We start from the raw sequence: 26,417 nt of genomic DNA on the forward strand, positions 1-26,417 counted from the left end.
AGCCTTATCTAAAATCTTTGAGAATGTATGTACTCATAAATAGGCTCAAACTAATAATCGCTCAGAAAGACCTAATACCAACACATCAATTTGGCTTCCGTGACCACCATTCAACAATTGACCAGGTACACCGAATCGTTAATTTCGTTGAAAATATATACAATCGATATGGCGGCCTTTTTGGACGTATCAAGCTTTTGACAAAGTTTGGCATACGGATTTAAGCAGTATTAAATTGAAATAAATGCTACCCAAACAATTTTGTGAAATAATTGCTTCATACTTAAAAGACAGATACTTCCGCATTAAAGAAGAGGATGCATATTCAAACTTGCAACCGATAGAAGCCGGTGTTCCCCAGGGAAGCGTGTTGGGGCCAATGCTTTATTTGCTTTTTACCACTGACCTCCCATCTAAGTACCTAGGTATCGCCTTAGGTGCTAAGCTACGCTGGAAAGAGCATGTCAAAAAAAAGAAGCGAGCTTGATATGAAACTTGGCAAACTTTACTACCTAGTTGGCAGGAAATCCAAGTTATCAATGCAAAACAAACTGTTACTATATAATCAAGTCCTAAAGCCAGTTTGGGGCTACGGAGCCTAACTATGAGTTTGCTCAAGTCAAAGCTGTATTGCCAGCATTCAGCGCTTTCAAAGTAAGGTACTAAGGACTTTGGTTAATGCTCCTTGGTACATTAGATCTGCTGACCTGCACCGTGATCTAGGGTGATTTCAGTGGTAAATTAAATCTCCAAGTTAGCAAAGTCTCACGAACTGAGGCTTAGACAGCACGTTAATGAGGAAGCCTCCAGACTCATCGAAACTGCTGGACGAGAAATCAGGTTGAAACGCAAGAAGCCTTCTGACCTAGTAAGACAACAGTAGCAGCAAATGTATTTCTTTGCATTTAATTATTTGGACCAGAATTGTTGTTAGTATTTTATTTTTGTATACTAGGTACAATGTAAAAAAATAAATAAAAAAAAGAACAAATTACATAGAGGGCTTTCCAATAAGAGTAATATGATTTATTTTAAAGAAAAAGTACACTAACTGTTAAGGAAAACCGAATTCGTTTTTGTTTAATCAAGTACAATCGATAAATTAAGTTCTGATTGTAACAAATTCAAATGTCCACGACTTCTTTTGTCCCTGCAATTTGATGAACCTAATTTTCGAGTACTTTTTCCACTAAATCAAGTCGTATGACATGAATAGCATGTTCAATATTGACTTCTAAAGATTAAAGAGAGTCTGGTTAATTGCTAAAGACCAATGACATCAAACAACCCCACAAAAAGTAGTCTAATGGTGTTAAATCACAACTTCTTTGAGGCCATTCAATATCACAATTTCTTGAAATAATCGAGCCTCCAAACTTTTCTGTCAATAATTCGGTTTTTGCACGTGCTGTGTGGCACATAGCTCTGTCTTGTTATAACCAGATGTTGTCAAGATTAACTTCTTCCAATTGCGGTCATAAAAAGTTGGTCATCATCGATCTATGTATATCGCTCTCCGTTGACAGTAACAAAGGCTTCACCACATAAAAAAACAATCCAAACTGTCAATTTAGGTTAGTGATATCCACAGATTTTTATTTATCGCGCCACCAAGAAGAAAGTGAGTAATTTTCTTATCGTTTTCAAGTTGTTCCACGGCAAAGTCAATCTATTGGCTTCAGTTCTTGAGAGAGAACAATTTTATAAGGATGCAAGTTTAAATCCTTTCTCCAAATCCGTCCAATTCTAGAGAAAGTCCTGGAAGCGACAAATTGCGTCTTCAGCACAACTTGCCCATATGGAACCAATATTTAAATTACTTCTACCGTTTTTTTGTCTTAATGGTACTTAGACATTATGTAAAAAAATTTAAGCTCGAAATTTTTAATAATTCAACGAATAGCGAGCACATATGGACGATTATTACGTGTGGATAAAAAGGCAAAAGCGTACAAAAAGTTGCAATTGGAGAAAAATCATTCTTTTAATAAAATTGAATAATCTGTATCTTGCCATTGGTGAGATTGTAAATAATACTGAATACCACAAAAAAATTAGAATTACAAATGGCCGGAACGACTTAGATCATATCGTCCCTATTGGAATACTCGGTACATATCCATATCCGAACAGAAGGCCAAAAATTATAATATTGGTTTCAGCAATAGGCTTTTAAAGTATAATACTAACTTACCACCTCTATGATATACGGGTATGAAAAATAGATGTTGGCCAATTCTCAGACCAACCCAATAAGCACACCAAATTTCATCAAAATCGGTCTACCCGTTTCAGAGGAATTTCGGAAAGAATACATGTTAAATAAATTTCAATACAAATTGACCGAAATATTTTTCTTATATATAAAAATATGTTGGGTTTTTGTCTGTCCGCTATAGCTGACTACACCGTTGCATGAAATGAAAAGCGGACTGAACCACTTTGGTGATACTCCAACGAGGATGGTTTGTAAAAAAATTTTTAAAAATTTTAATTTTTGACCGACTTCTTTTTACTGGCGTAGACACCGCTTACGCGATTATAGCCGAGTTAACAACAGCGTGCCAGTCGTTTCTTCTTTTCGCTACGTGTCGCCAATTGGATATTCCAAGCGAAACCAGGTCCTTCTCCATTTGGTCCTTCCAGCGGAGTGGAGGTCTTCCTCTTCCTCTGCTTCCCACGGCGGATACTGCGTCGAATCTTTCAGAGCTGGAGGTTTTTCGTCCATTCGAACAACATGACCTAGCCAGCGCAGCCGCTGTCTTTTAATTCGCTGAACTATGTCAATGTTGTCGTATATCTTATACAGCTCATCGTTCCATCGAACGCGATATTCGTCGTGGCCAACGCGCAAAGGACCATAAATCTTTCGCAAAACTTTTCTCTCGAAAACTTGCAAATTCAACTTGTCAGATGTTGTCATCGTCCATGTCTCTGTACCATATAGCAGGACGGGAATAATGAGTGACTTATAGAGTTTGGTTTTTGTTCGTCGAGAGAGGACTTTCCTTCTGAATTGCCTACTCAGTCCGAAAGAGCACCTGTTGGCAGGAGCTATTCTGCGCTGTATTTCTAGCCTGACATTTAAGTGTGCTATGCCCAATCCACAAAAAGGGAGACCCCACAATCTGCGCCAACTACCGTGGGATTAGCCTTCTCAACATCGCATATAAGGTTCTATTGAGCGTATTGTGTGAATGATTAAAGCCCACCGTCAACAAATTAATTGGACCTTATCAGTGTGGCTTTAGACCTGGCAAATCAGCAACCGACAAGATGTTCCTGACCTTGGAAGAGACCCGTGCAAAAAGAACCGACAACACCACCTCTTCGTTGATTTCGAAGCTGCTTTCGACAGCACGAAAAGGAGCTGCCTTGTGCCGCGATGTCTGAATTTAGTATCCCCGCAAAACGAATACGGCTGTGTAAGCTGACGTTGAGCACGTTCGGTACCAAACGAGGTTTCAGACAAGGCGATTCCCTATCGTGCGACTTCTTCAATCTGCTTCTGGAGAAAATAGTTCGAGCTGCAGAACTAAATAGAGAAGGTACCATCTTCTCTAAGAGTGTACAGCTGCTGGCGTATGCCGATGATATTGATATCCTTTGTGCGTTGGCCACGGCGAATATCGCATTCGATGGAACAATGAGCTGTATGAGATATAGGACGACATTAACATAGTTCATCGAATTAAAAGACAGCGGCTACGCTGGCTAGTTCGTGTTGTCCGAATGGATGAAAACACTCCAGCTCTGAAAGTATTCGACGCAGTACCCGCCGGGGGAAGCAGAGGAAGAGGAAGACCTCCACTCCGTCGGAAGGACCAGGTGGAGAAAGACCTGGCTTCGCTTGGAATCTCCAATTTGCGCCACCTTGCGAAAAGGCGCGCTGTTGTTAACTCGGCTATACTCTGGCAATAATAAATACGTCAACCTTCGACTTCTTGATTGCGGTTTTTCTTTTGGACTTTAGGCTTTATTTTTATAATCCTTCTTGCATATAAGTGCGCATGCTTTCGTTTTGCTTTAATCGTACTGTTAGTCGCGTAAAAAATGGTGCATATTAGTGAATGTTTTGTTTATTATGGCCCTAGGGCCTCCTAACCTCGGAGAAAGTAGATTTGCTTTGCTTACCTCTAGCCCCAACCCCAAAAGAAACAAGCAAACCACTTGAAAACTTTCCAGAAATTATCCAAGTTAAAAATATTGCCCGAAGTTTGTTCGAATATTTTGCAGCAGATTCGGAAAAAACAATTTACAAATACTATTGTTTCGCTGTGCATAAAATCTTAGAATCAATAAGCAAGGAAATTTTATCTTTCACCAAATTACGTGATGGAAAACTACTCTTACTTGTTACAAACCATAAAATCGCTGACAATTTTCTAACAGCAAAGAAATTAAATTGAATTTGCGATATTAAAGTTAAATTACACAACAATTTGAATTGCTCTAAAGGTAAAATTAACGCTCCATTTCTATACGTCATTGCAGAAGAAAAATTTGTTGATAATTTAAAAGATCAAGGAGTCACTAAAAATCTAGAAGGCAAACAAAGACCTAGTGGAGTGGTTCTCCTTTCATTTGACCTCTACAAACTTCCAGAAAAAATCGAAGTCTCAGGGCGCACAATGCGCATTAGAACCTAAGAGGTGTAAAAGTTGCCAGCTTTTAGGCCACCCAACTAAACGTTACAACAACAATCCAGACTGCGATACGTGCAATTTCCCTCTTCATCTCCCCTCGCCATGCAACCGCACCTTTTGTGAAAATTGCTAAGGTGATCATCCTTCCTCTTCACATTCTTGTCCTAAATACAGTAGAATCGCAAAAAGGTTAACCAAAATGTCCCAAGAGTGTTTTACTATTCCGAAATATTAACTTTTCCAAAGCGTTTTCGAATTTGAAAAAAAAAACTCGGAAATAAACATATTTTTGATGACAAAATACGTTCAATTCATTTGCAGGACTCACTTTTACTCGTAACAAAACATAAACTTAGATTTAGTTTATACTTTCCACATTATATATATGTACATATTAATATGGTTGCTGGTTTAAAGAAGAGGTCGAGACTTGTTTGTTTTTATCTTTTGCGTAATAGCTCCTGACAATTTTCGTGAGCATATTAAAAGGATATGATATATGATTTACATCAAGGTATTGATGCATTCAGCTATTTCCGAAAAACTCACTTTCTGTTATTGCTATTCTCCTTGATAACTGGTTCTTCAACTTCATTGTCAGACACTTCGAAATCTGCGTCATCTTCCGTATTTTCATCGTCGTCCCAATTTTCGATGTCTTCACTACTGACGTCAACATCACCCACCTAGGACAATAAAGAGTGTACCTCCCGAAGTCGTCTGAATTCAACCAAGACTTTTTCGATTTAGCATATTCCAATGGGTTTTCAAACCTGGAGGATGCGGATTTACCAATTATCAATGACTTCAACTTATGCGAACCATCTGCGCTCTAAAGAACATAAATGTGATTCTAACCTTAGCTATTTTTCGGCCAGGTGCCGTCTTTTCGTAAATTTAATCTGATTTGCAATGAATTTTTCTGCTTTGTTGACATTCTTTAATACACTAACTATAAACAACTCACAAGTTGAAACGCTCATGACAAACAATGTAACGGGTGATTTTTTTGAGGTTAAGATTTTCATGCATTAGTATTTGACAGATCACGTGGGATTTCAGACATGGTGTCAAAGAGAAAGATGCTCAGTATGCTTTGACATTTCATCATGAATAGACTTACTAACGAGCAACGCTTGCAAATCATTGAATTTTATTACCAAAATCAGTGTTCGGTTCGAAATGTGTTTCGCGCGCGTGTTTTGTTCAGCGATGAGGCTCATTTCTGGTTGAATGGCTACGTAAATAAGCAAAATTGCCGCATTTGGGGTGAAGAGCAACCAGAAGCCGTTCAAGAACTGCCCATGCATCCCGAAAAATGCACTGTTTGGTGTGGTTTGTACGCTGGTGGAATCATTGGACCGTATTTTTTCAAAGATGCTGTTGGACGCAACGTTACGGTGAATGGCGATCGCTATCGTTCGATGCTAACAAACTTTTTGTTGCCAAAAATGGAAGAACTGAACTTGGTTGACATGTGGTTTCAACAAGATGGCGCTACATGCCACACAGCTCGCGATTCTATGGCCATTTTGAGGGAAAACTTCGGACAACAATTCATCTCAAGAAATGGACCCGTAAGTTGGCCACCAAGATCATGCGATTTAACGCCTTTAGACTATTTTTTGTGGGGCTACGTCAAGTCTAAAGTCTACAGAAATAAGCCAGCAACTATTCCAGCTTTGGAAGACAACATTTCCGAAGAAATTCGGGCTATTCCGGCCGAAATGCTCGAAAAAGTTGCCCAAAATTGGACTTTCCGAATGGACCACCTAAGACGCAGCCGCGGTCAACATTTAAATGAAATTATCTTCAAAAAGTAAATGTCATGAACCAATCTAACGTTTCAAATAAAGAACCGATGAGATTTTGCAAATTTTATGCGTTTTTTTTTAAAAAAAAGTTATCAAGCTCTTAAAAAATCACCCTATATATACCTCGCGACACCGACAATAATTTTATACATAGAAATTTTGGGAATACATAGCAATTATTTTTCTTGCCAAACAAAAAGTTGGGCTTGAAAACAAAATAAGCTCAAAAAAGTAAACCAAAATTACCTTTTTAGAGCGGTACGTGGACGATCAAAATTGGTCAATTTAGCCGAAGGTTTAACTTTCTCGCGAATTAACTTTTGCGTGATTCTACGGTACCTACAATCCAAAAATATTCTTAAAAAAAAACAGCAACAAAATTTCCAATGCGAGAAGCACTAAAGCTATAACTAACGTGGTTCCCCACCGCTCATCATATCCTCCCCTACCACTCCCCACAGACACTGTACTAAAATCCCCAACAACTTATCCTCTTCCACAACAAAAGAAAACCATGAAAGGAAACAAAAACAATTGCGATCTCACATTCCAATAACCATCTAAACTCATTAAAACAAACTACAAAAGAAACAACAAAAAACCTTCCTAACTTAACGTTTCCCCAAACAAAAACAAACCCAACCAAAATAAGCATTCCAAAAACTTCCAAAACAGATTCTCTTAACATCAAAATCTCTCTCTCTCCCTACACACAAAAGCCTATACCTACCTATACAGACTATATCTCATTTTATGTAATTCTCAAATCTCACAATGAAGATCAATAACTTTTATGATTCCTCCGCACTTTTTTCACAACATACATATGTTCAAATTTCTCCGATGGAATATGAACGGATTCTACAACAATTACACTGACCTTAAATTACTAATAACAGAACAATCACCAAATGTTATATCACTACCTATTTCTCCAACTTAACACAAAATCAAGGTGTTTCTACTTTAATAAAAAAAGATATCCCACACAAACTTTATTGGATTTAAATTAACCATCTTAACAATTTACATTCCATCACACCAAAACTTTAATATCAAAGAATTACGCGATATAATTAGACATATCCGCACACTCGTACTTATACTTGCCGATTTCAATACCTAGAGTCCTCTTTGGGGGCTTCACATGTACTAACCAAAGAGGTAAAATCATAGAAGACCTTATATTAGCGAAAAACTTGACAATTTTAAAAGACGGTTCTTCTACGCATTTTTCTACACATAATTCGTTCACGATGTAGACCTGGTCTTTTGTTCTTCTGCTTTCGCCCCCAAACTTAACAGCCAAACACTAACTGATCTATATAACAGCTATCACTTCCCCATTATAACTCACTTATCAGCCCTTTATCCAGAAAAGGGTCGGCGAAGCCAAAACTTCTGTAGAAAAAGGCAAATTGCTCCAAATTTCAACAACTCTGCGAATATTTTTCTGCTACAAATCCCATTGACGATAATTTATGTAAATAAAGAAATAGCTACGATTACTAAAATAAGCAAAACTTCTGCTCACCTCTCTATCCCTTCAAAAGCTTCAAAAATCATGTGCCTTATTGGTCTACGGAGCTATCTAAACTTAGAGAAGGAAAACAATCACTATGGCAAACAAAAGAACTCGCTCTATTGATAATTTAATAAAATACAAAAAAGCCAATGCAGTCCTTCGGAAAAATATTAAAGAAGCTAAGAGGGCTTGCTTATAAAAACTTACCAAAGCTATCACTCCGTTAACAAATCCCAAGAAATTATGGGCCGACATAAAAATGTTTTCAGGCTCCTATACGCAATTGAATCCTAATGTACAAGGTCCGGCACTCGAAGTAACCAATTTCACACCGTCCGCGCGGCTGTCGAACTGGAATAAGCTGTTTATAAATTTGATGAATGACAGATCGGAGTATTGTTCACAAGTGAACAAAAGCGTTTTGCTAAAAGTGAACGCAAAAAAAGTGATCAGCGATGGAATTCAAACGTAAAAGCTTTATATTTAGCTTGAAAATCAGAGCCAGCAATTGTTCGTCAGCTCAAACACCTTAATGTGAATAAAGTTTTTGTTTATCGTACCATCACTCGTTACAATGATACCAGTAGCATCGCAAAACGCCATGGAGATGGTTCGGAAAGTGAAGAAGCGACTTGAGCGAAATGCACGATGAAGTGCCAATCAAATGGCTGAAGTACTGAAAATATCCGAGAGCAGCATCCGACGCATATTGAAAAATGAGCTCAAGGTCAAGCCTTACAAGTTCCAAAAGGCCCATGATCTCACACCGAAGCCGCAACAAGTAAGACTTGAGAGAGTCTTCCCTTGGCCGAAAGCGGTCAAATACCGAACATTGTGTTTTCTGACGAAAAATTTTTCCAATTGAGCAATTCGTAAACTCTCAAAACGATAGGGTTTACTTAACCGACCGTTCATACGAGAATCATCGGTTGGCCACCAGGAGGCAGCACGCGCCACAAATAATGGTTTGGGCCGCATCACCGCAGATGGGCGCTCTCCAATTGTTTTCATTGAGCCTGGCGTCAAAGTAAATGCGACATATTATCGGGAAAGTATTCTGGAGGCTGCTTTCAAGCCATGGGAAAACAAACATTTCGGTTGCAAACCATGGACGTTTCAACAAGACTCAGCACCGTCTCACAAAGCGCGAGTGAACCAAGAATGGCTGAAAAACAACGTTCCGAACTCCATTACGACCCCACAATGGCTTTTGAATTCACCAGATGCGAATCCAATGGATTATTCTCTCTGGGCCATTTTGGAGAGCAAGGTCCGAAAGAAAAAATACCGGCAAGTCACATTCGGGCAGCTTGCGATTCGTTTTTTACCGTCTCAAGGCCATAGTTAAGGCAAAAGATGGTCATATCGAGCAAAAGTGAATTGGTTCTAAATTTATGATTATTTTCACACATTTTGTACTTTAAATTAAACAAAAATAATTCTCCAAACCGAATTTATGGCTTTTTTAATCGGTGACACTTCGAGTACCGGACCCTGTATAAACACTCCAAATGGCCCACTTTTCGACTCAAAAGACATGGCTGATCATCTCACCTCTGTATGGTCCGATTATTCGAGCGATTCAAATTTCCACCCCTCGTTAGTATCAAATAAAAATGAACTTCTCAGAAGAAGGTACCTTACCTCTATCTATTACCGAATCTGCTATAACCATCGTAGAATTCGATTTCACTTTATCTTCAATGTCTGGCACGACTCCCGGTGCAGACAGGATTTCATATCCTATGCTAAAAACCTGTTCTTTAAATCTCAAAAATAGAATTATTAAATTGTACAACAATATTTTATGTCAAGGTGTCTACCCTCAAAGCTGGAAAAATGCGGTGATAGTAGCATTTCCTAAATCCAATGTAGTGTCTACAGATGTTCTTGGTTACAGGTCAATATAACTCCTCTGTTGCATGGGCAAACTATTAGAAAAAATCATATCACAACGTATGTATCTCGTGGTTCGCAATAATTAAATAAAAACTTTCTCAGTCGAAACCAAGCGGCATTTAAGGTAGGGCAATGCACTATGGATGCTTTACTCTATTTTGATGATTTCGCCAAAACTGCTTTATCGAAAAGGAACCACATTTCCACTCTCAGTTTGGATTTCGAAAAAGCTTTCTACAGAGTTGGTTCGCATGTTATTCTACGACAGCTTGGGAAGTGGCAAATTGGTGAAAAAATATTTAACTTTATTAAATCTTTCCTAATCAATCGGAAATTCACGACCAAAATCAATAACACTTACGAATACGTACAATATGTACAACGGGATACCACAAGGACCACCGTTGTCTGTTATACTATTTATATTCGCATTTAACGAAATCAGTACAATAATCTCTAAACGTAAACTCATTTCGCATATTATTTACTCTGAAAATGTGCTCCTTTTCTCCAAACAAAATAATCTAAATACTGTAAAAAATACATCCTTAAAGATCCTTAATGATATTTCAAATTGGTCCAATTGTTCAGGTGCGAATATCTCTATAAACAAATGCAAATTATTCCATATTTGTAGAAAACACAACTGCAATAACTTCAATCTAATATACATATAATAATATAAAGATTGTTAATACTACTAGTCTTAAATTCCTAGGTTTAATATTGGATAAGAGGCTTACTATTTAGGAACATTGTACAAATCTTCGTAAGCAACTAGTTTCTAGGCTTAATATATGTAATTAAGTATCTATCATCTAAATACTGTTTGATTCTTCTCTCATCACTATTACACGAGCTTTAATTTCATCTAAGATTGATTATGGTCTCCCTACCTATGGCAATTGTGCCAAAAGCAACATAAAGCAAATCTTTGCACCTGCTGTTAGAAGAAGTATTCGGGCATTCCCAACATCACCAATAAAGTTCACATTAACGGAAGCCTGACTCCCATCTATCGAGGAAAGCGTTATACACACTCCGCAAAAGCTTATTCCAAAACTACTACTATGCAATAACAAGCTCTTATGTGGTATAGTAAAAGCCAAATGGACCGACGAGTATAACTGTATTATTATTTTACAATTAATAAAATACTAATAAACTTCCGTTATCAATAAATCTTGAACAACAATCAATATGTTCTATCCGCAAAAATTGACCTCTTGGTTAACTATTGCAAGACGCCTCATTAATTATGTGGGATGAATGCACCATGAGCCATAAAGCACATATGGAAGCTGTAGAGAGGTTACTAAAAGACCTTAGAAACTCCTCTGCTCTCATGGGCGGGATAACTTTTGTATTTGCTGGAGATTTCCGACAGACTCGTCCTATCATTAACAGCGAGCAGATACCATCGCGCTTATGAACTTCGATGGAGAATATAGAATTACGGACGAATATGAGAGCTCATCTTCATGGAATAAGTGATGGTGACTTTCTACAGCAACTGCTTAAACTTTCGAAAGGAATTTTTCCCATTCCAAATTCCAAGCAGAAATTTTAATATTCTTCTGGATGAGTCTCTAGGCCAAATAACCCTGACATCGAGAATTTGAACGAAAATTCATTTTTTGGTTGTGTTGTATGGCAATAGTGTCATCCAGGAATGATAAAAAATTCAAATCGTTAGACACCATGACTAATATCGAATCCCAAGGAGTTTTTAAATTCGTTAACCCTTCTGGACTGCCTCCACATTAATGGGCTTTAAAAATTTAAATACCAATTATGTTTTCGGGGAATTTAAGTCCTCCATGTGTGTAACGAGACGAGGCTGCTTGTTAAAGAATAGAAGAACGATTGTAGCAACCATTATCACCGGACGAGCTCATATACCGAGGATTCCGATGATCTCTAGTAATTTGCCAATCCCATTTAAACGGCTTCAATTTCCAGTGAAAACATCTTTCGCTCTAACTACAAACCCGAGGACAAACTACTGCGGAGAGTTCAACTCCCTCCCCAAAAGTTAAAAGTTATTAATTATTTCCATCATAAGTGACACCCCGCAAAGAAAAAAATTTGACTTGCAAGTACAAAATTATAAAGTTCCCCCTAACATATATGTAGTATGTATATATCACATCCATTCAACTAAACGTTTGAAACGAATATTTATAACGTCTCGTTAGAGATTTATCGCATTTTCATTACCGCTCCAAGGAGGACGAACTTAATTTTATTCATTTGCTATTGCATCCATGGGTACAATTTTGTTTACGGTCTGCGTAGACATAGGGTCAGTAATAACCGTTACATTTATCAGTTGAGTTGATATTCTTTGGGAATACTATTGCAGAATCACTGAAGGTTATTAGTTCTAATTTAAAAATATTGCGACAATCTCTTTGTAGAATTGTTCGAAACAAGGCCGCAGAGAAAGCAAAACATGTCCACCACCATCAAGCACAACAACACAACAGCGGCTGTTCTGCAGGTAACAGCGGCAACTCCAATCACAATGCAATGGATAGTGTGGAAAGCAATGGGAATGATTTGAGTCACCATCAGCAACAAAATAGCTCTACTAACTCAAATACTAACACGACATCAGTTATAGCACATGCACCAGCCACCACTGTTGCAGCAGCGGTGACACATTTACAACAACACCAGCAACAAAATATTCTTAATACAGCGGCAACAACCCCAACTCTAAATGTAAATGCCACTAATAATCACAACGGCGTAGAACACCGATCAACGGGATATAGTATAAATGGGATACTGGGTATACACCACTCTACAGATCCAAATGGAATTTGCATTAAAAGAAAACGTATCGACGATCATGGTAAGTTTTCATCCCAAAACATACGCTGTGTTTGTATATGTATATTGTAGCTACATTTCACTGTTTTTTTTTTTCAAGAAAACAGAATCGCTAAAGATTTATTTAATTATTTATTTATACAAAGCTTACATAATAATTAATTATCATATAAACTAAAGCAAACGCAGCGCTAGCAGCAGAGGCTTTCGGCTGTATACTTTCGCTAAAGATTTATAAATCGCATGCCGAATAAAATATAGAATTTCACTATTACTATTAATTATCCCTAATTGAACCTTGTATCTCGCACTATATATTGTACTTCGTTCATATGTATGTACCTTATTTTAATATCACTTCTTAATTTATATGTATACTATATGTATGCTAATCAAAACTATATTTTATCCACTAAATAATCTACATATAGTACATACAAACATACATATGTTCTAACATGAACGCGGTTGTGAAAGGCTACGTGCAAACTGCCCTTGATGAGTATACTTAAGCAATCGCTTGTCGCTTCAGTAATTTTCATAAAAGTACTTAAGAGCACACTTATAAAAATTATTTGTATTGACATATGCCACACAATGCTGCGTATAAGTACAAGTATAATACTGGCATATGTGTGAACCTCTAAGCTGTATTGCGGTAGTTCGATATCTTTAAAATTGCATTACGGAGAGATTTAATAAAAATGGATGGTCTGAGTTTTGGATAACATGTTTTAGTTAAAAATTTTTAATAAAAATTATTTTTATCAGAAAACTGTTCTACATTTTGTATATTTTCAGATTATAACAGGTAAGGACGGGCTAAGTTCCGATGTAATGTAACATTTCATACTCTTGCAACTTACAAGGATCAAAGCCTGCGAAACAGTTTTAGGCCCATGGCAAAACTTTATATCAAACATACACTGTTATCAGAAAGAGATTCCTTCTGAATTTCTGAAAGGTCTCTTACATCTTGACCGATAGATGCGGTATAAAATGAACCGAAAGTTAGGAGGTTGTGATCCGATTTTACCAATTTTGGCACAAGTTATGGACGATTTCGATTTTGTGCATAAGATAAAATACCTTGAGAGCACTATTTCTGCAAATATTTACTCTGACAACTTAAAAGTTTATTAAATGGAAAGTAGTCGTGGTTGTCATCCGATTTCACCCATTTTCACAATAGCTAACAGAAATGTTTCAAAAATAATCTCACACACCAAATGTGGTTCAACTCGGTCAAGTTGTTCCTAAGATATATGATTCCACCATTTAATCTAGTGCTTAGTTACGGTACTTCACAAGTTCTCGATTAATAGTGGTTCGAAAGTCCTATAGTTATCTCGATTAGTTTTAGGTTGTATATATTAGGTGAACAAGATTAGAATAATCTGTAGCAAAAAAAAAACGTTAGTTATAATATCCTTCCCATATACAAACGCTATATGTATGTTACAGTAGTGAGGGCGGTTCAGACAAATGAGCAGCTTCTTGGAAAAAATACGTGTACAATTACTGAGGGACTAATTGCATATAGATATAGAGACCGTTATCATGGCTAAATTGTCTCAGCTCGTCGTTCTGACCATTCTGCGTGTTACAAACTTAGTGAGTTTATTTACGGTTGCACCGAATGCTATAGTGGTCCGATCTATATATTTTTTTTTGGAGATTGTATCGTTTCCTTGGACAATAATCCATGTTAAGTTTCGTGAAGATAGCTTTTTATTTCAGATAGATAAACAAACAGACTGGAATGTCCAAATCAACTCAACTCGTCATAGAATTATTTTTGTAAATACTTATACATATGTATACGAGTAAATGTATTTTAGGAAGTCTCCGACATTTCCTTCTGGGTGTCATAAACTTCGTAAGAAAGTTAGTAGTTAAACTAGGTCCTTACGAGTATTAACTTTGTTACTAAAGAAATATACATATATAGTATATACTTATATAGTATATAGTAATAGTATATACATATGTATGTATATTTTAATATTTTCTGTGTTCACATTCGTAAATATCTGTACAGCTGTACAGCCAACGGAATATTGCATCTGCCACTTTTCTCTGCAACATATCGAATCTGTAGTATTTAAGGATTCAAAATTTCGATTTACACTCGTGGCCACTCAAAATTTTCAAGTGTTGAGCATATTTGACAACACTTTCCAGCGGTACTTTTGCGGTATAGAAAATTTTTGTTTAGAATTAACTTAATGGCGTGTTATTTATTAAAACTATTAAAAATTAAAAACAAAACACATTGAAAGTTATTGAGCTTTACAAAATGAGCTCGAAAGTAAGAGACTGACATGCGATTAAAACATTATATATTTATTTTTTTTTATTTATTATTTTTTAATTGAAATTAACCCTCGTCGAGACCAACGGGTCTGGCCAGGCATATTTTGTTTTTAAATGTTATTTAAATATATTTAGAGCTTGTGCTTCCAGGTAGCTTCCTAGAATTTTATTGTCTATAGAATTCAGAAAAAAAATTCAAGGATATCGTATCGAAAAGGACGAAAAAAAGATATTATAATATTACACCTTAGTCGAGACCAATGGTGCTTGGCTAGGCCCCATATATTTTGTATAAAAATATATGAACTTTGGTATGTTTCTATCACTTCGCACGGTTGATTTATCTGTTTTCATGTTCGTTACATGTCCAAATTGATTTAAATGTTATCTAGATCAAATACTTTAGCCGCTAGAGCGTTTTAAAGGTTAAGAAAAATGTAATTTTTCTCAAAATGTTACATTTTTTGTGAACGCTATTGCCACGCCCCTGGCAGGGATAGAGGGGAAGTTGAGGGCTTTCCTGAAAGCCCCAGGGGTGAACTAACTCGCAAAATTGTTCTGATTTCCCCCGGCCCGAAACCCTCCCAACTGTAGTGAAACAAAGGGGGGACATGGTGAAAACCTATTTTCGCCTATTGAAACGCCCCCGGTGGGGCCTTGGGGGCGAGTTATACATTTCCTGAAGCATTTTAAAAGGTTAAGAAAAATGTAATTTTTCTCAAAATGTTACATTTTTGTGAACGCTATTGCCACGCCAAGCGTGAACAAGGCATTTCAAAAATGTATCTATATTGTACATATATGAGCGTAAATACAACACGTATTTCCATACAAATGTATGTAAACACATGGGGGCTTAGCCAAGCACCATTGGTCTCGACTAAGTGTATCAGACCATTGGTCTCGGCCAGGGTTAATGTTTTATTTTTTTTTTTTAATTGAAACACGAAGTTTGGTGGCGTTATTACTTTAAAAACAATAAAATCGGCCGCTTATGTATAAGCATAGAAAAGGTAGTTTATGTTTTGATCATTAAACGTAATAAATCAAAATTTATAATTATAATTAGATAATGTAATTTAGTTTACTTATGCTTACTAAAAACATAATAAAAAAAACAAAATTGAAAAAAACCCCGAACGAAAGAAAAAGTGCGAAAAAGTGGTAAGCATTGCATCGCCACTAGTGTATTTTTCAATGAGTAATAATGAGATATGTGGGCATATGTATCTAAGATTAATATAAAGATATCATTTTTATTGCTTTAATAATAGAGTAATGGAGGGTATGTAGTTCAGAAAAGAACAACGCTTTATAATTGGATTACAGAACTAATAGTATTCACCAGAGTGTGACAAAATTGAACATTTAGCAATAATTGTTTATGGCACATGTGAAATTCATTAAGTGCAAAGTAAGAAATACACAACTATAAACATTGCTTTATGAATAAAACATGTAAAATTCGCTCGCTATATAAGAAAAGGTTCAATTAGATACTAGTAAATTAATGCTTTATTAGCAATGTCACATAAATTCCGTAATTAAGATTAAGAAATACCAGGTTGTTCAATAAGTATTGTCGATTGATATGAAAAACACAATTTTATGATTCAAAATAACCTTTATTATTCAGTATAATATCCCTGAGCAAGTATATTAGCTCCAACGATCATTCAATCTGTGGATCTCGTTCCTGAAGTGAGAATCCGGAAGGTCTGCAAATACGCTTCGAAAACCGTTATGAGCGCTTCATTTGTTGAAAAACGCTTGCCACGCATAAACACTGTAAACAAACGGAAGTCGCTAGGGGTCAAATCTGATGAATACGGTGGATGCTTCAACAATTCCAACTTAAATTCCCGAATTTTAGCCATTGTCAAAATGATCTTGTGACACAGTGCATTATCCTGATGAAAAAGAATATTTTTCTTCTGCAAACCGGGATTTTTTACGAATATTTTCTTTCAATTGGTCCAAAAGTTTGCAATAAAATTTAGAATTAATTGTTTTACCAGTTTGAAAGTAATCCACAAACAAAATTTCTCTCACATCTCATCCGGACCCGAACTCGTTTCGAAGCCGAACAACCAGGTTGACTTTTTAGCCTCTTGTTTTGATTCAGGATCATGGCGATAGACCCAAGTCGCATCCATAGTGATGAATCGACGCACAAAATCCACAATGCGTTTTTGTTCCATTGTTAGCGAATGCGGAACAGCTTTCTAAAACCCAAAATTTCACACAGCCTAATAAGATGTGTAGAGCCTCTACTAAATCTCTCTCAGTCAATCGACGATCTTCCAAACCCATATACTGTATTTTGGCTACGATTTCTGGTGTTGATGCGCTTTTTGGACGTATTTCACATGAATCGTCAATCGGTCAGCTATTCATTTTTCAACTGTTCTAATTGTAAGTGAACAATCATTATACACCTTCCAAAAATAAGAGTTTTATCACTGCACGATTTTAAATTTTTGGCATTGTAAAAAAATATTGTGACACGGCAACACTAAATGGCTTGTAAGAATGAATTGACAGATTGAAATGAAACATCACATACGTACATACGAAGAGTGTACGAGTATCAACAAAAGAAAAATATGTTGGGCTAGCAGCAACACCCTCTCTTATCGAATGATACAACTTATTGAATAACCTGGTAGTAATAATTAACACCATCGCAAAGAAAAAAGTTTAACCACTGTCCATCCAAATGATACCCAATGAGACCCAATTTTATCAACTAAATATGTATGCATAAGACCAGGGATGGGCACATTTTTGCCCGAAAAGTTAGCAAAGTGCGCTCGGGGGCTAAATGAGGGGAATATCAGTGTACGGAGGGAAGGGCATAAGAAGTTGCGAAAAAAATCAATTACATTCCTCCGCAACTTAATGTTCATCGCAGAATCAGGAATAAAGGGATGTCCAACTTATTCCAGTGTGAGAGCGCCTCCAAAATAAACGTTTTTTATGACATTTTTCATTGTAGCCAGATCAGAAAAAAAGCTATTTTTTGGGCATTTTAAATAAAACACCCAATTCGCATTTTCCACTCCACCTATGAGGTATGCAAAAGGGCGTGTTACCGAAGTTATTTTTGGGTGCTCGGTTCCCCAGTAGGCCTATATCGCCCATTAAAAATTTATTTACATAAAAAAATTAAAAAAAAAAAAACGATAACAATTCATATATAATAGTATAAAAAAAAAAATAACGAAAACAATATCACTTCATATCACAGTATATTAATATAATACTTAAAACTATAAAAATAAAGATATATATATACAAATGCCAATATTTAAACCCCAAATTCTAACTTGTTATTAAAAACTTTCTATTAAACGTTCTAACTTTAGAGCCTCTTAATGCGAATCTGCTTAAAAAATCTTATTTTAGTATAAAATATTTAGCTCATTGCAACCACTAAAAAAGGAAGATAAAAACTGCAAATGTGAAACACATAAAATTTTACTCTTAAAATTGGGTAAAGATAAATCTCTATTTAAAAATTTCGTCACAAAATACCAAAGACCTTTGGGTCACAGTCTTCACAACACAAGAAGGGCCTAATATCTTTTAATTTAGCAAAAAGAATTTCTCCTAATCCTATTTTATGACAATTTCTGTCAAATTCCTCAACAAATTTTATTTCTAAATTATTAATAAATGCAACAAATTCTTGAGGCGGCTTTACTAAGCTGCATTTATCGATCTGGTTTTGATGTATGAAGATGAATTCATCAGTAGGAATTTCATCTCCTAAATAAGGTGATGGCAGGAGGCATGTGTGCATTTTAAAAATTTTCAAATAAAGGTAGCCGCAAAAATAACTAAAAGCATTTTCCTTTAAAAAGCTAATTTCTAAACTACTATCTAAAGTAATGGATCTAACAATGGAGTGTTCGGGCCGTGGTAAACCCTGGAAATCCTGCCAAGAAAGGTCACTTAAAACGGAATCATTGCATACATTAAGAAGAACATTATGGCTATGTTCTGAAATAACTGTGGCTTCGGGTTCTAAAGGCAGCTCACAGTTACCTTTTGTTACGATATTTACGTAACGTAAACCCCATGACTTCCTAAATAAACTAGAGAACATGAAAGGTGTAACTCTAGTACCTCCCCTACTTCTAATCTGACCAAAAAAATCCTCTAAGCTGTCCTGACATAGTCGTATTGTCTTCAGGTAAGGAAATCCTGAGTGTGACAGCAATCGCCACAATCGTCTTAAACTATTAATATTAATTAACCACCCCTTTATAAAATTGAAATTATTCGTTGTGTGGTTTCCTAACTCATCTACGACCCGAATTGTTTTCAAAACTTTTTCTGCCTCATCTAAAAACTGGTTTTGCTCTGGGGAACTTATAAAACTTTTTTAGTGGGTACAATGGCCTCAGTGAAACTACTATTAAAGATATCGAATAATTTATTGAAAAAAGAAACGAAATCCGCGGTATTAATAAAGCTCATACTTTTTGAGCTTAAGGCTCCCGAGCTGTAAAGAGAAAGCGTACCTGAAGCGACCGTATTACTTAACACTTAACTTTGAAAGGTATTGGGGTAAATATGAGCATCGGTTAATTTGTGCGCACACCGATAACTCGATAATGGACTATGTCTGACCAACATACGCGACTATTTTTAAAATCAACTTTATTTTTCATATTTTGTAAGCAGTTTCGACTACATTTTAATAAATGGGGGCTATCGTAAAAAAAACATATTTCCTTACCATTAACGTTGAAAAACGGCCGTGACATTGAAACACCTAACAAATTAGCTAAATTTTTAAAATTGGAACTAGCCCTATATTTTGAAGTTGGGTAATGGCTTCAAGAATATATTTCTTGAGGACATCCCCTTTACATGAGCCTCTAATAAAAAATAAGCTAACGGGTGGGACCAAGGTTCCCCACCAATACCTTGCACCATTATGGTCAATGCAGTTGTGGCTATTCTAGATGCGCGATTTTCATCGCCATAATCTTCAAGACCTATCACCCTATCAAATTTCCTATCATACTGCAAATGACATTTCAGTGACATTTCATCACAAGAAACTGATATGAACTTTTGTTCGAAAGAAAATCCCTTACTCCTAATTTGTAAAGACTTTATGCTGCTTTGGGTGCAACCAGGGAAACGAGGCCAATCTGCGACAAAATTATGTAAGGTATTTTCTGAGGGAAAACTAAGTTGGTGCTTTAGGTAGCGGTAAGCGATTGGCGACAAAAAAATACACCCAAAGCTAAAGTTTAAAAAAAACTATCATATCGCCGACCGTGATTTTGGCGACTACTATTTAAAAAACTACTCCTAATACAAGCACCTAACTGAGGAGGAACTTTGCTGCAAACTATCTCAAGAGGATCTGACTCTTCCCTAAATGAACTACTTCTTAACATGTCCCTACATCTTTCTAATTCAGTTGCCATTTGGACCAACTGAGCTTTTAAACTCCTATTCTCCTGTTCTTTTTCATCCAATTTTATTTTTAAAATCCTATTCTCTTCTCTTAATTTTTTTTTTCTATCTGTCCCTGCTGTCAGACCCCTACCTGTTTGCGCGGCTTTTTCACTACTCTTTACTAGTTCCTCCTCAAGAAGTGGCAGAGGATCTAAAATATTTTCGCGGTCTTCCCTTTCTGAGAGTGGAAGCAGCTGCCTCGATGCACCGTTTGCATTTGAGGCAGATCCTTCCATTTGGAGAAAAAATCTTCAACGCCTATTTCAATTATATTTTCAGAATTTGGGGCGTTAAATATTAGCTCATTAATTAAATTTATGTCCGGAACGGCTCTCGGACGCAATTTTTTTGCGTTACGCATTTCATTGGAAAAATGCCGCTCGCACGCAAAAATGTGTTTAGGTATTTTTTCACTCAGATCTTCAAAAACACCCAAACGTTTGAGCCAACATTTACGCCTATTAAAAGAAACAAAATAAAATACAAAATGGTAAAAATTTAATTATAAAATATGTATAATAATAATAATCATAGTGCAAAAAGTGTATATTTAATGAATATTTAAAGTACGACTTTTTTATTACTATCATAAATATTCAATTATAAATCGTTACTTTAAAATAATTTATTTAATTAATTAACGGCAATGGCAATAAATTGACAGTTACGCTCTGAACAAGTAGAGTGCGACAGACTGCAAGCGACATTTGTCATATATTGTGTTTAAACATATTGCAGTTCCATTTAATGAAGATGCATATATAAATATATGACTTGTGATATTTTCAGTTTGGTTGTTTTATCAAAATATTCAAAGAATTGAAGTTTTTTTCTATAATTGTTTTGTTAAATTTTAAAAATCTATGTTGCCTCTGGAAATGTATTAAAAGAATAATATGCGCTATAGAAAGAGAACACATATTTTCAAAAATATAAGAAATCATCAAATAAAAATATATTTGCGCGGTATGGCATTATTGATTGAGAGCGGCTAAGCACACAAATAGAGTACAAACGCTAAAGGCAGAAACATCTTCTCACTTCGCTACGAGCTGCAAGCGTTTCATTCTCGTTTTCATTTGAACAATGTTGCCATTACTCAATACGCATATGTAGTTTTGTACACATCTAAGTTTTCAATTATAATTTTTCATAATATAAAATATCAAAACTGAAATCAAACTATTAAAACTATATTATATATTTGTAAATAATATCATTCGATTCTAAATTTGAGTTATTTTAAGAAAATTTCAAATATATTGAAGCCAATTTTTATAATTACTACAGTATATCGAGCCTGTCATCCCTGCTGTGTGAGAGAGCAATCAGCTGAGTCGTTTCTACGGAGAAAACCCCAAGCCGTTTGAAATACTACGATTGGCGGGTGGTAGAAGGGTTGTTGGGTAATTATTTACATTGCGCTCTCATAAGATAAGGTCATATCGCTCATTTGCTGCAAGACCGGCATAAGTCAAAAAAATCGATTCGCCAGAAAACGCGTTTAAAGTTTTCAACTTACTCCAACCTTACATGGAAAACAGGAAATATATTCTCTTCTCAAGCGGAGCATATAAGAGGTATTCATATGGATTTTTCACTCAACATGAAGTATGATATAACGAACAATTCTGCAGCATTAACTCAAAAATCACGTTTTTTGATTTATGCCGGTCTTGCAGCAAATGAGCGATATGTGTTTGAAGAAACAGTGGTTCATAAACTGAAGTTATTATTGAAATTACTTTTTATAAGGAAGTTTAAAGAAATAACCTGGTTTGAAACTTTTTGCTTCGAAAATTATACAAAGTATCTAAAATAAGAAGTAGGTTATCTGATTTAAATTTTGGTACAATAATGCGTGTAGCTATAGCAAATGAGATTAAACCAAACATATAATTTATTATTTCAAATAAACAAAATTAAATGCTGATATAAAGACATATTAAAAAAATGATTACTAAAATAAAATATTTATTATACCTTTTGTTATTTGTCTTACATTTTATAAATTTATAGTAGTTACAAAGAAACTTAAAATTGTTAGGCAGTTTTACAGTTATTACCCACAGTGCAACTTCCCATATATGCGCGCGCTCTCATTTGTAAACATAGTGTGGAAAAATACGTTGCTCTCATTTGTAAACATGGTGTGGGAAAATACGCTCTCATTTGTAAATATGGAGTGGTAAAATACGTTGCTCTCACTTCATGTTTGCCCGCGATGATCCCCTCACCTAGCCATCAAAATGTGCACTCGTGCCCGCACGGGCAAAATGCCACTGAGGGCTAATATGCCCACCCCTGCATAAGACTATTGTAACCAAAGGGGGCTATAAAATATTTAATTTTTTATACTGGCATTACAGCACTCACTAGTACGGTCCTCAGTCAACTGTACTGTTTCGAGGAAAAAATTCTAAACTGAGAAGAATTAATCAAGGGGTTCCTCTCCCCACTATTGTTAACTTTAAATCTCGAATCTTCCACAGCCACTAGAGGGAATTTCCATAACCTCATACGCTGATTATTGCACGATATTGACGTCGAGCAATGGAATCGATGGCATGTATTCAAAGGTAGACGGTTATCTCTCCGACTTTTCTCGCTTCTTTTCCGCACGAAACCTAACACTCTCTCCCACCAAATCCACAGCGACCATATTAACAAATGAAGGACGGGACGAAGGAGTACAGACTTAATATCACACCGACCTACAGTCGACGGCTTCAAGATTCCGACTGTCAATAATCCTAAGATTTTAGGTGTAACTTTTAATAATCTATGCTCCTTCACTCCTCATACGACCGCAATTATCGCCAAAGTACAGAGCCTCAACAAAATCTTCAAGTCTCTAGCCAGCAGCACATGGGAAAAGGACAAAGAAACGTTGTTGGCAACATACAAGGCAATCGGCCGGGCGGTCCTCAACTACGCCGCACCAATATGATCGTCTGAATGCGGTGGTACGCAGATGAAGAAGCTTCAGACTTGTCAGAACACTGCACTCCGAAGTACGACAGGACGCTTTTTGATGTCTCCAACCGAACGTTAACATAGTGAGCCACTAATTGGAGGAGTCCTTGGTTTTACGCCCTTACTGTGAAATTATACTATGTTATGGATATATTTTGTTGTGTCTAGTGCTCTCTAACGGGTATGTTTATACTGTGTCTTTCGATAAATAAAAATGGGATTTAAACGTCAAGTAAATCAAATTCTAAATGTGAGTTTAAAAAATATTTATACCCTAAAATGGCCCATCTTATGCCCGTCTTAGGATCCGAATATTTTATTTCATTCATGTATGGTAGGAGTATTTTATTTTATAAATCCATTTGTTTGTTTGTAGGCACTATTCCTTTGATAAAGTTTTTAAAGATTTTAATCTTTCAAAATGCAAATCACAATTTTTAGGAGAAAAATTGGCAACCATTCGTGGAAGCACGTTAAAAGTCCCGAATTAGGAATAATGTGTTGAGAAATGACAATACATGAAAAATTATTGCATTTACCGTAGAGCACGTGCACACTAAAAGCCTTTCAAAATATTACATATCAACGGTTTCATAGCCAGGTTGTATTATACACTTTTAATATATATGTACATATGTATATACATATGTACGTAAAATCATATATTCGTATGTGTGCTGGTGGCAACTCAAATAAACTTACTTAGTTTATACTGCTGCAATTTGCTACAGAGTACGAGTATAATAGTTTTTTTCACCTAACGGGCTGTCTGTCTGTCCATCCGTCCGTTCGCGTCCGGATTGCAGTAACAAAGCGCCCCTGTAGGTAAAATAAGTATATTAAAACAGTGGGCGTCTTTTTTCTCTTAAACCACTCACGCTTCATCAACCAAATTCAGCTAACGCAAATATTATAAAAACTCTTACCAACAGTGTGAAAATGGATGAAATCGAAACATAACTATGCTCACGGTACAGTAGGAAACTGTTCAAAGCAAAACAAAAGGGTAACTAAACAGGTCAGATACATTAAGTTTTGCCACTAATATGGTATGACTCCTATCTAACGTATTTATACACATACGTATACACCAGAGGCCTGCACGATTAAGGTAGGCATCGTACGATTACGTTACTAAGTAACACTTCTGACGATTACCACGATGCGAAGGTAACATTGCGCATCGGCATCGCGGCATCGTGGCATCGTACGATTACTATCTGGTATCGTCAATGGCAAATGAAACGCTATAGTCTTACATGATGTTGTCGTTGCTGGCTCGACAACGACTGAACGATAGAGCAGAGCCGCTCAAAATAATGCGCAATTTATTTACCAACGCATACAATCACACATTTGATATCTGCTAGCGTATGATTGTGTGCGCGCGCTTGCTTAGTACACTGAGTGAAATCGTGCTATTTGGTTATTTTGTTATTAAAAATTTAGAAAAAAATAAAAAATTATGGTTTTTGATTAAAAAAGCAATTAAGAACAACAATAATTTTAAGTTAATTTTTTTAACTTTCCATGATTTTTTCCATATCGACTTCAAGATCGTAAGTTTTGATTCTCATTAAGTCCTCTATATGCTTATTCGAAACTGAATTCCTGTATTTCGAGTGTATTTTTGACGCTGGCAGAATTAGCGTCATAGCGTACATGCTTCGACTGCATTTGCTTGCCTATACTCCGAGTATAGGCATGAAAAATTTTGAGCGGCTCTGCGATAGAGCGTAAGCGTACGTGTGAAGTTAGTTTCCACAATTGTTCTAAGAAATGCCGACCACTGGTAACATGTTAGTAATCGGCGATGCCCGCGATGCCGATACCCTCGATGCCGATGCCCACGATGCCAAAGTACCGTTACGTAGCGTGTACTCGCCGCATCGGCATCGCCGCTTGCTAACATGTTACTTTTTTAATTACTCGTGCAGGACTCTGGTATACACCATAGATATTCTGTTATCAGTTGCTGCTTGTGTGCATTAGTATTTGGAGTATGTATGTTTGTTTTAGTTTTATGTATATACTAATTTATGTGATTTATTCAATAGGCAATGATTTTCACATTTTTATGAGCAAGTTTCATATTACAATTTTGTTGCTTACCATTGCACTTGACATTTAGTGGACTGTATTTTCTGTTTATTTCATTTATTTTTTACATGTGTATATTTATATATTAATTTACTTGTGTCACAAATATAATTTTCTACATATAATTCTACCTTAAGAAATAAAGTGTCATGTTCATATATTTATGAACACTTCTATATGGGGACTACCTAATCTAAAGATTTTCGAACTTCCGGGTGACTTTATACCTCGCTAATATGTGAGTTATTTTAATAAAATTGAGAGATGGTGCTTTTCTAACATCGGTAAATTTGTGTGCTTAAAATGAATAAAAGCCGTTTAAAACTCGCCATAGACTCAATATAACTAACAAGCCTTATGTGCCTGAAAGTATTAGCCCGGCTTTAACCCTTGCAAGTGGCAATATTATGAAATGTTCGCTTATACCCTTCTTTACTTGTTTTTTTTTTTTTAATTTGTATAATACTATTTCGGTTGTGCCAAACCTAATATTATGCATGTTATTCTTGTTTTTTTATACTCTTGCAACCTGTTGCTACATAGTATCATAGTTTTGTTTACCTAACGATTAACACTAAAAACTAAGCGAGATAGACATAGGGTTGTATACATATATTAATCCTGGTGATTTTCTGTCTGTCCGTCCGTCCGTCCGTTCAAGCTGTAACTTGAGTAACTTGAAACCTGGTATGCTGGCTTCTTATTACAAAAAATATACGAGTTCGTAGATGGGCATAATCGGACCACTACCACGCCCACATATTACCGAAAACCGATAAGGAGCCATAACTAAGCACAAGATTAAAATATAAAACTGTAATT

General features: G+C 36.0%; 1 protein-coding gene across 14 annotated transcripts in view; it reads left to right on the forward strand.

The window, feature by feature from the left end:
- The window catches only part of LOC105227165 (paired box protein Pax-5), a 199,033-nt gene that overhangs the window by 106,737 nt on the left and 65,879 nt on the right, over positions 1 to 26,417 (forward strand). For all 14 annotated transcript variants that reach the window (XM_049459614.1, XM_049459617.1, XM_049459628.1 and 11 more), the window contains one exon: positions 12,305 to 12,744. In XM_049459614.1, the coding sequence (XP_049315571.1) occupies positions 12,305 to 12,744 (440 nt within the window). The remainder of the gene's footprint in view (positions 1 to 12,304; positions 12,745 to 26,417) is intronic.

This window comes from Bactrocera dorsalis, chromosome 6, assembly GCF_023373825.1.
Source record: "Bactrocera dorsalis isolate Fly_Bdor chromosome 6, ASM2337382v1, whole genome shotgun sequence".
Classification (NCBI taxonomy): Eukaryota; Metazoa; Arthropoda; class Insecta; order Diptera; family Tephritidae; genus Bactrocera; species Bactrocera dorsalis.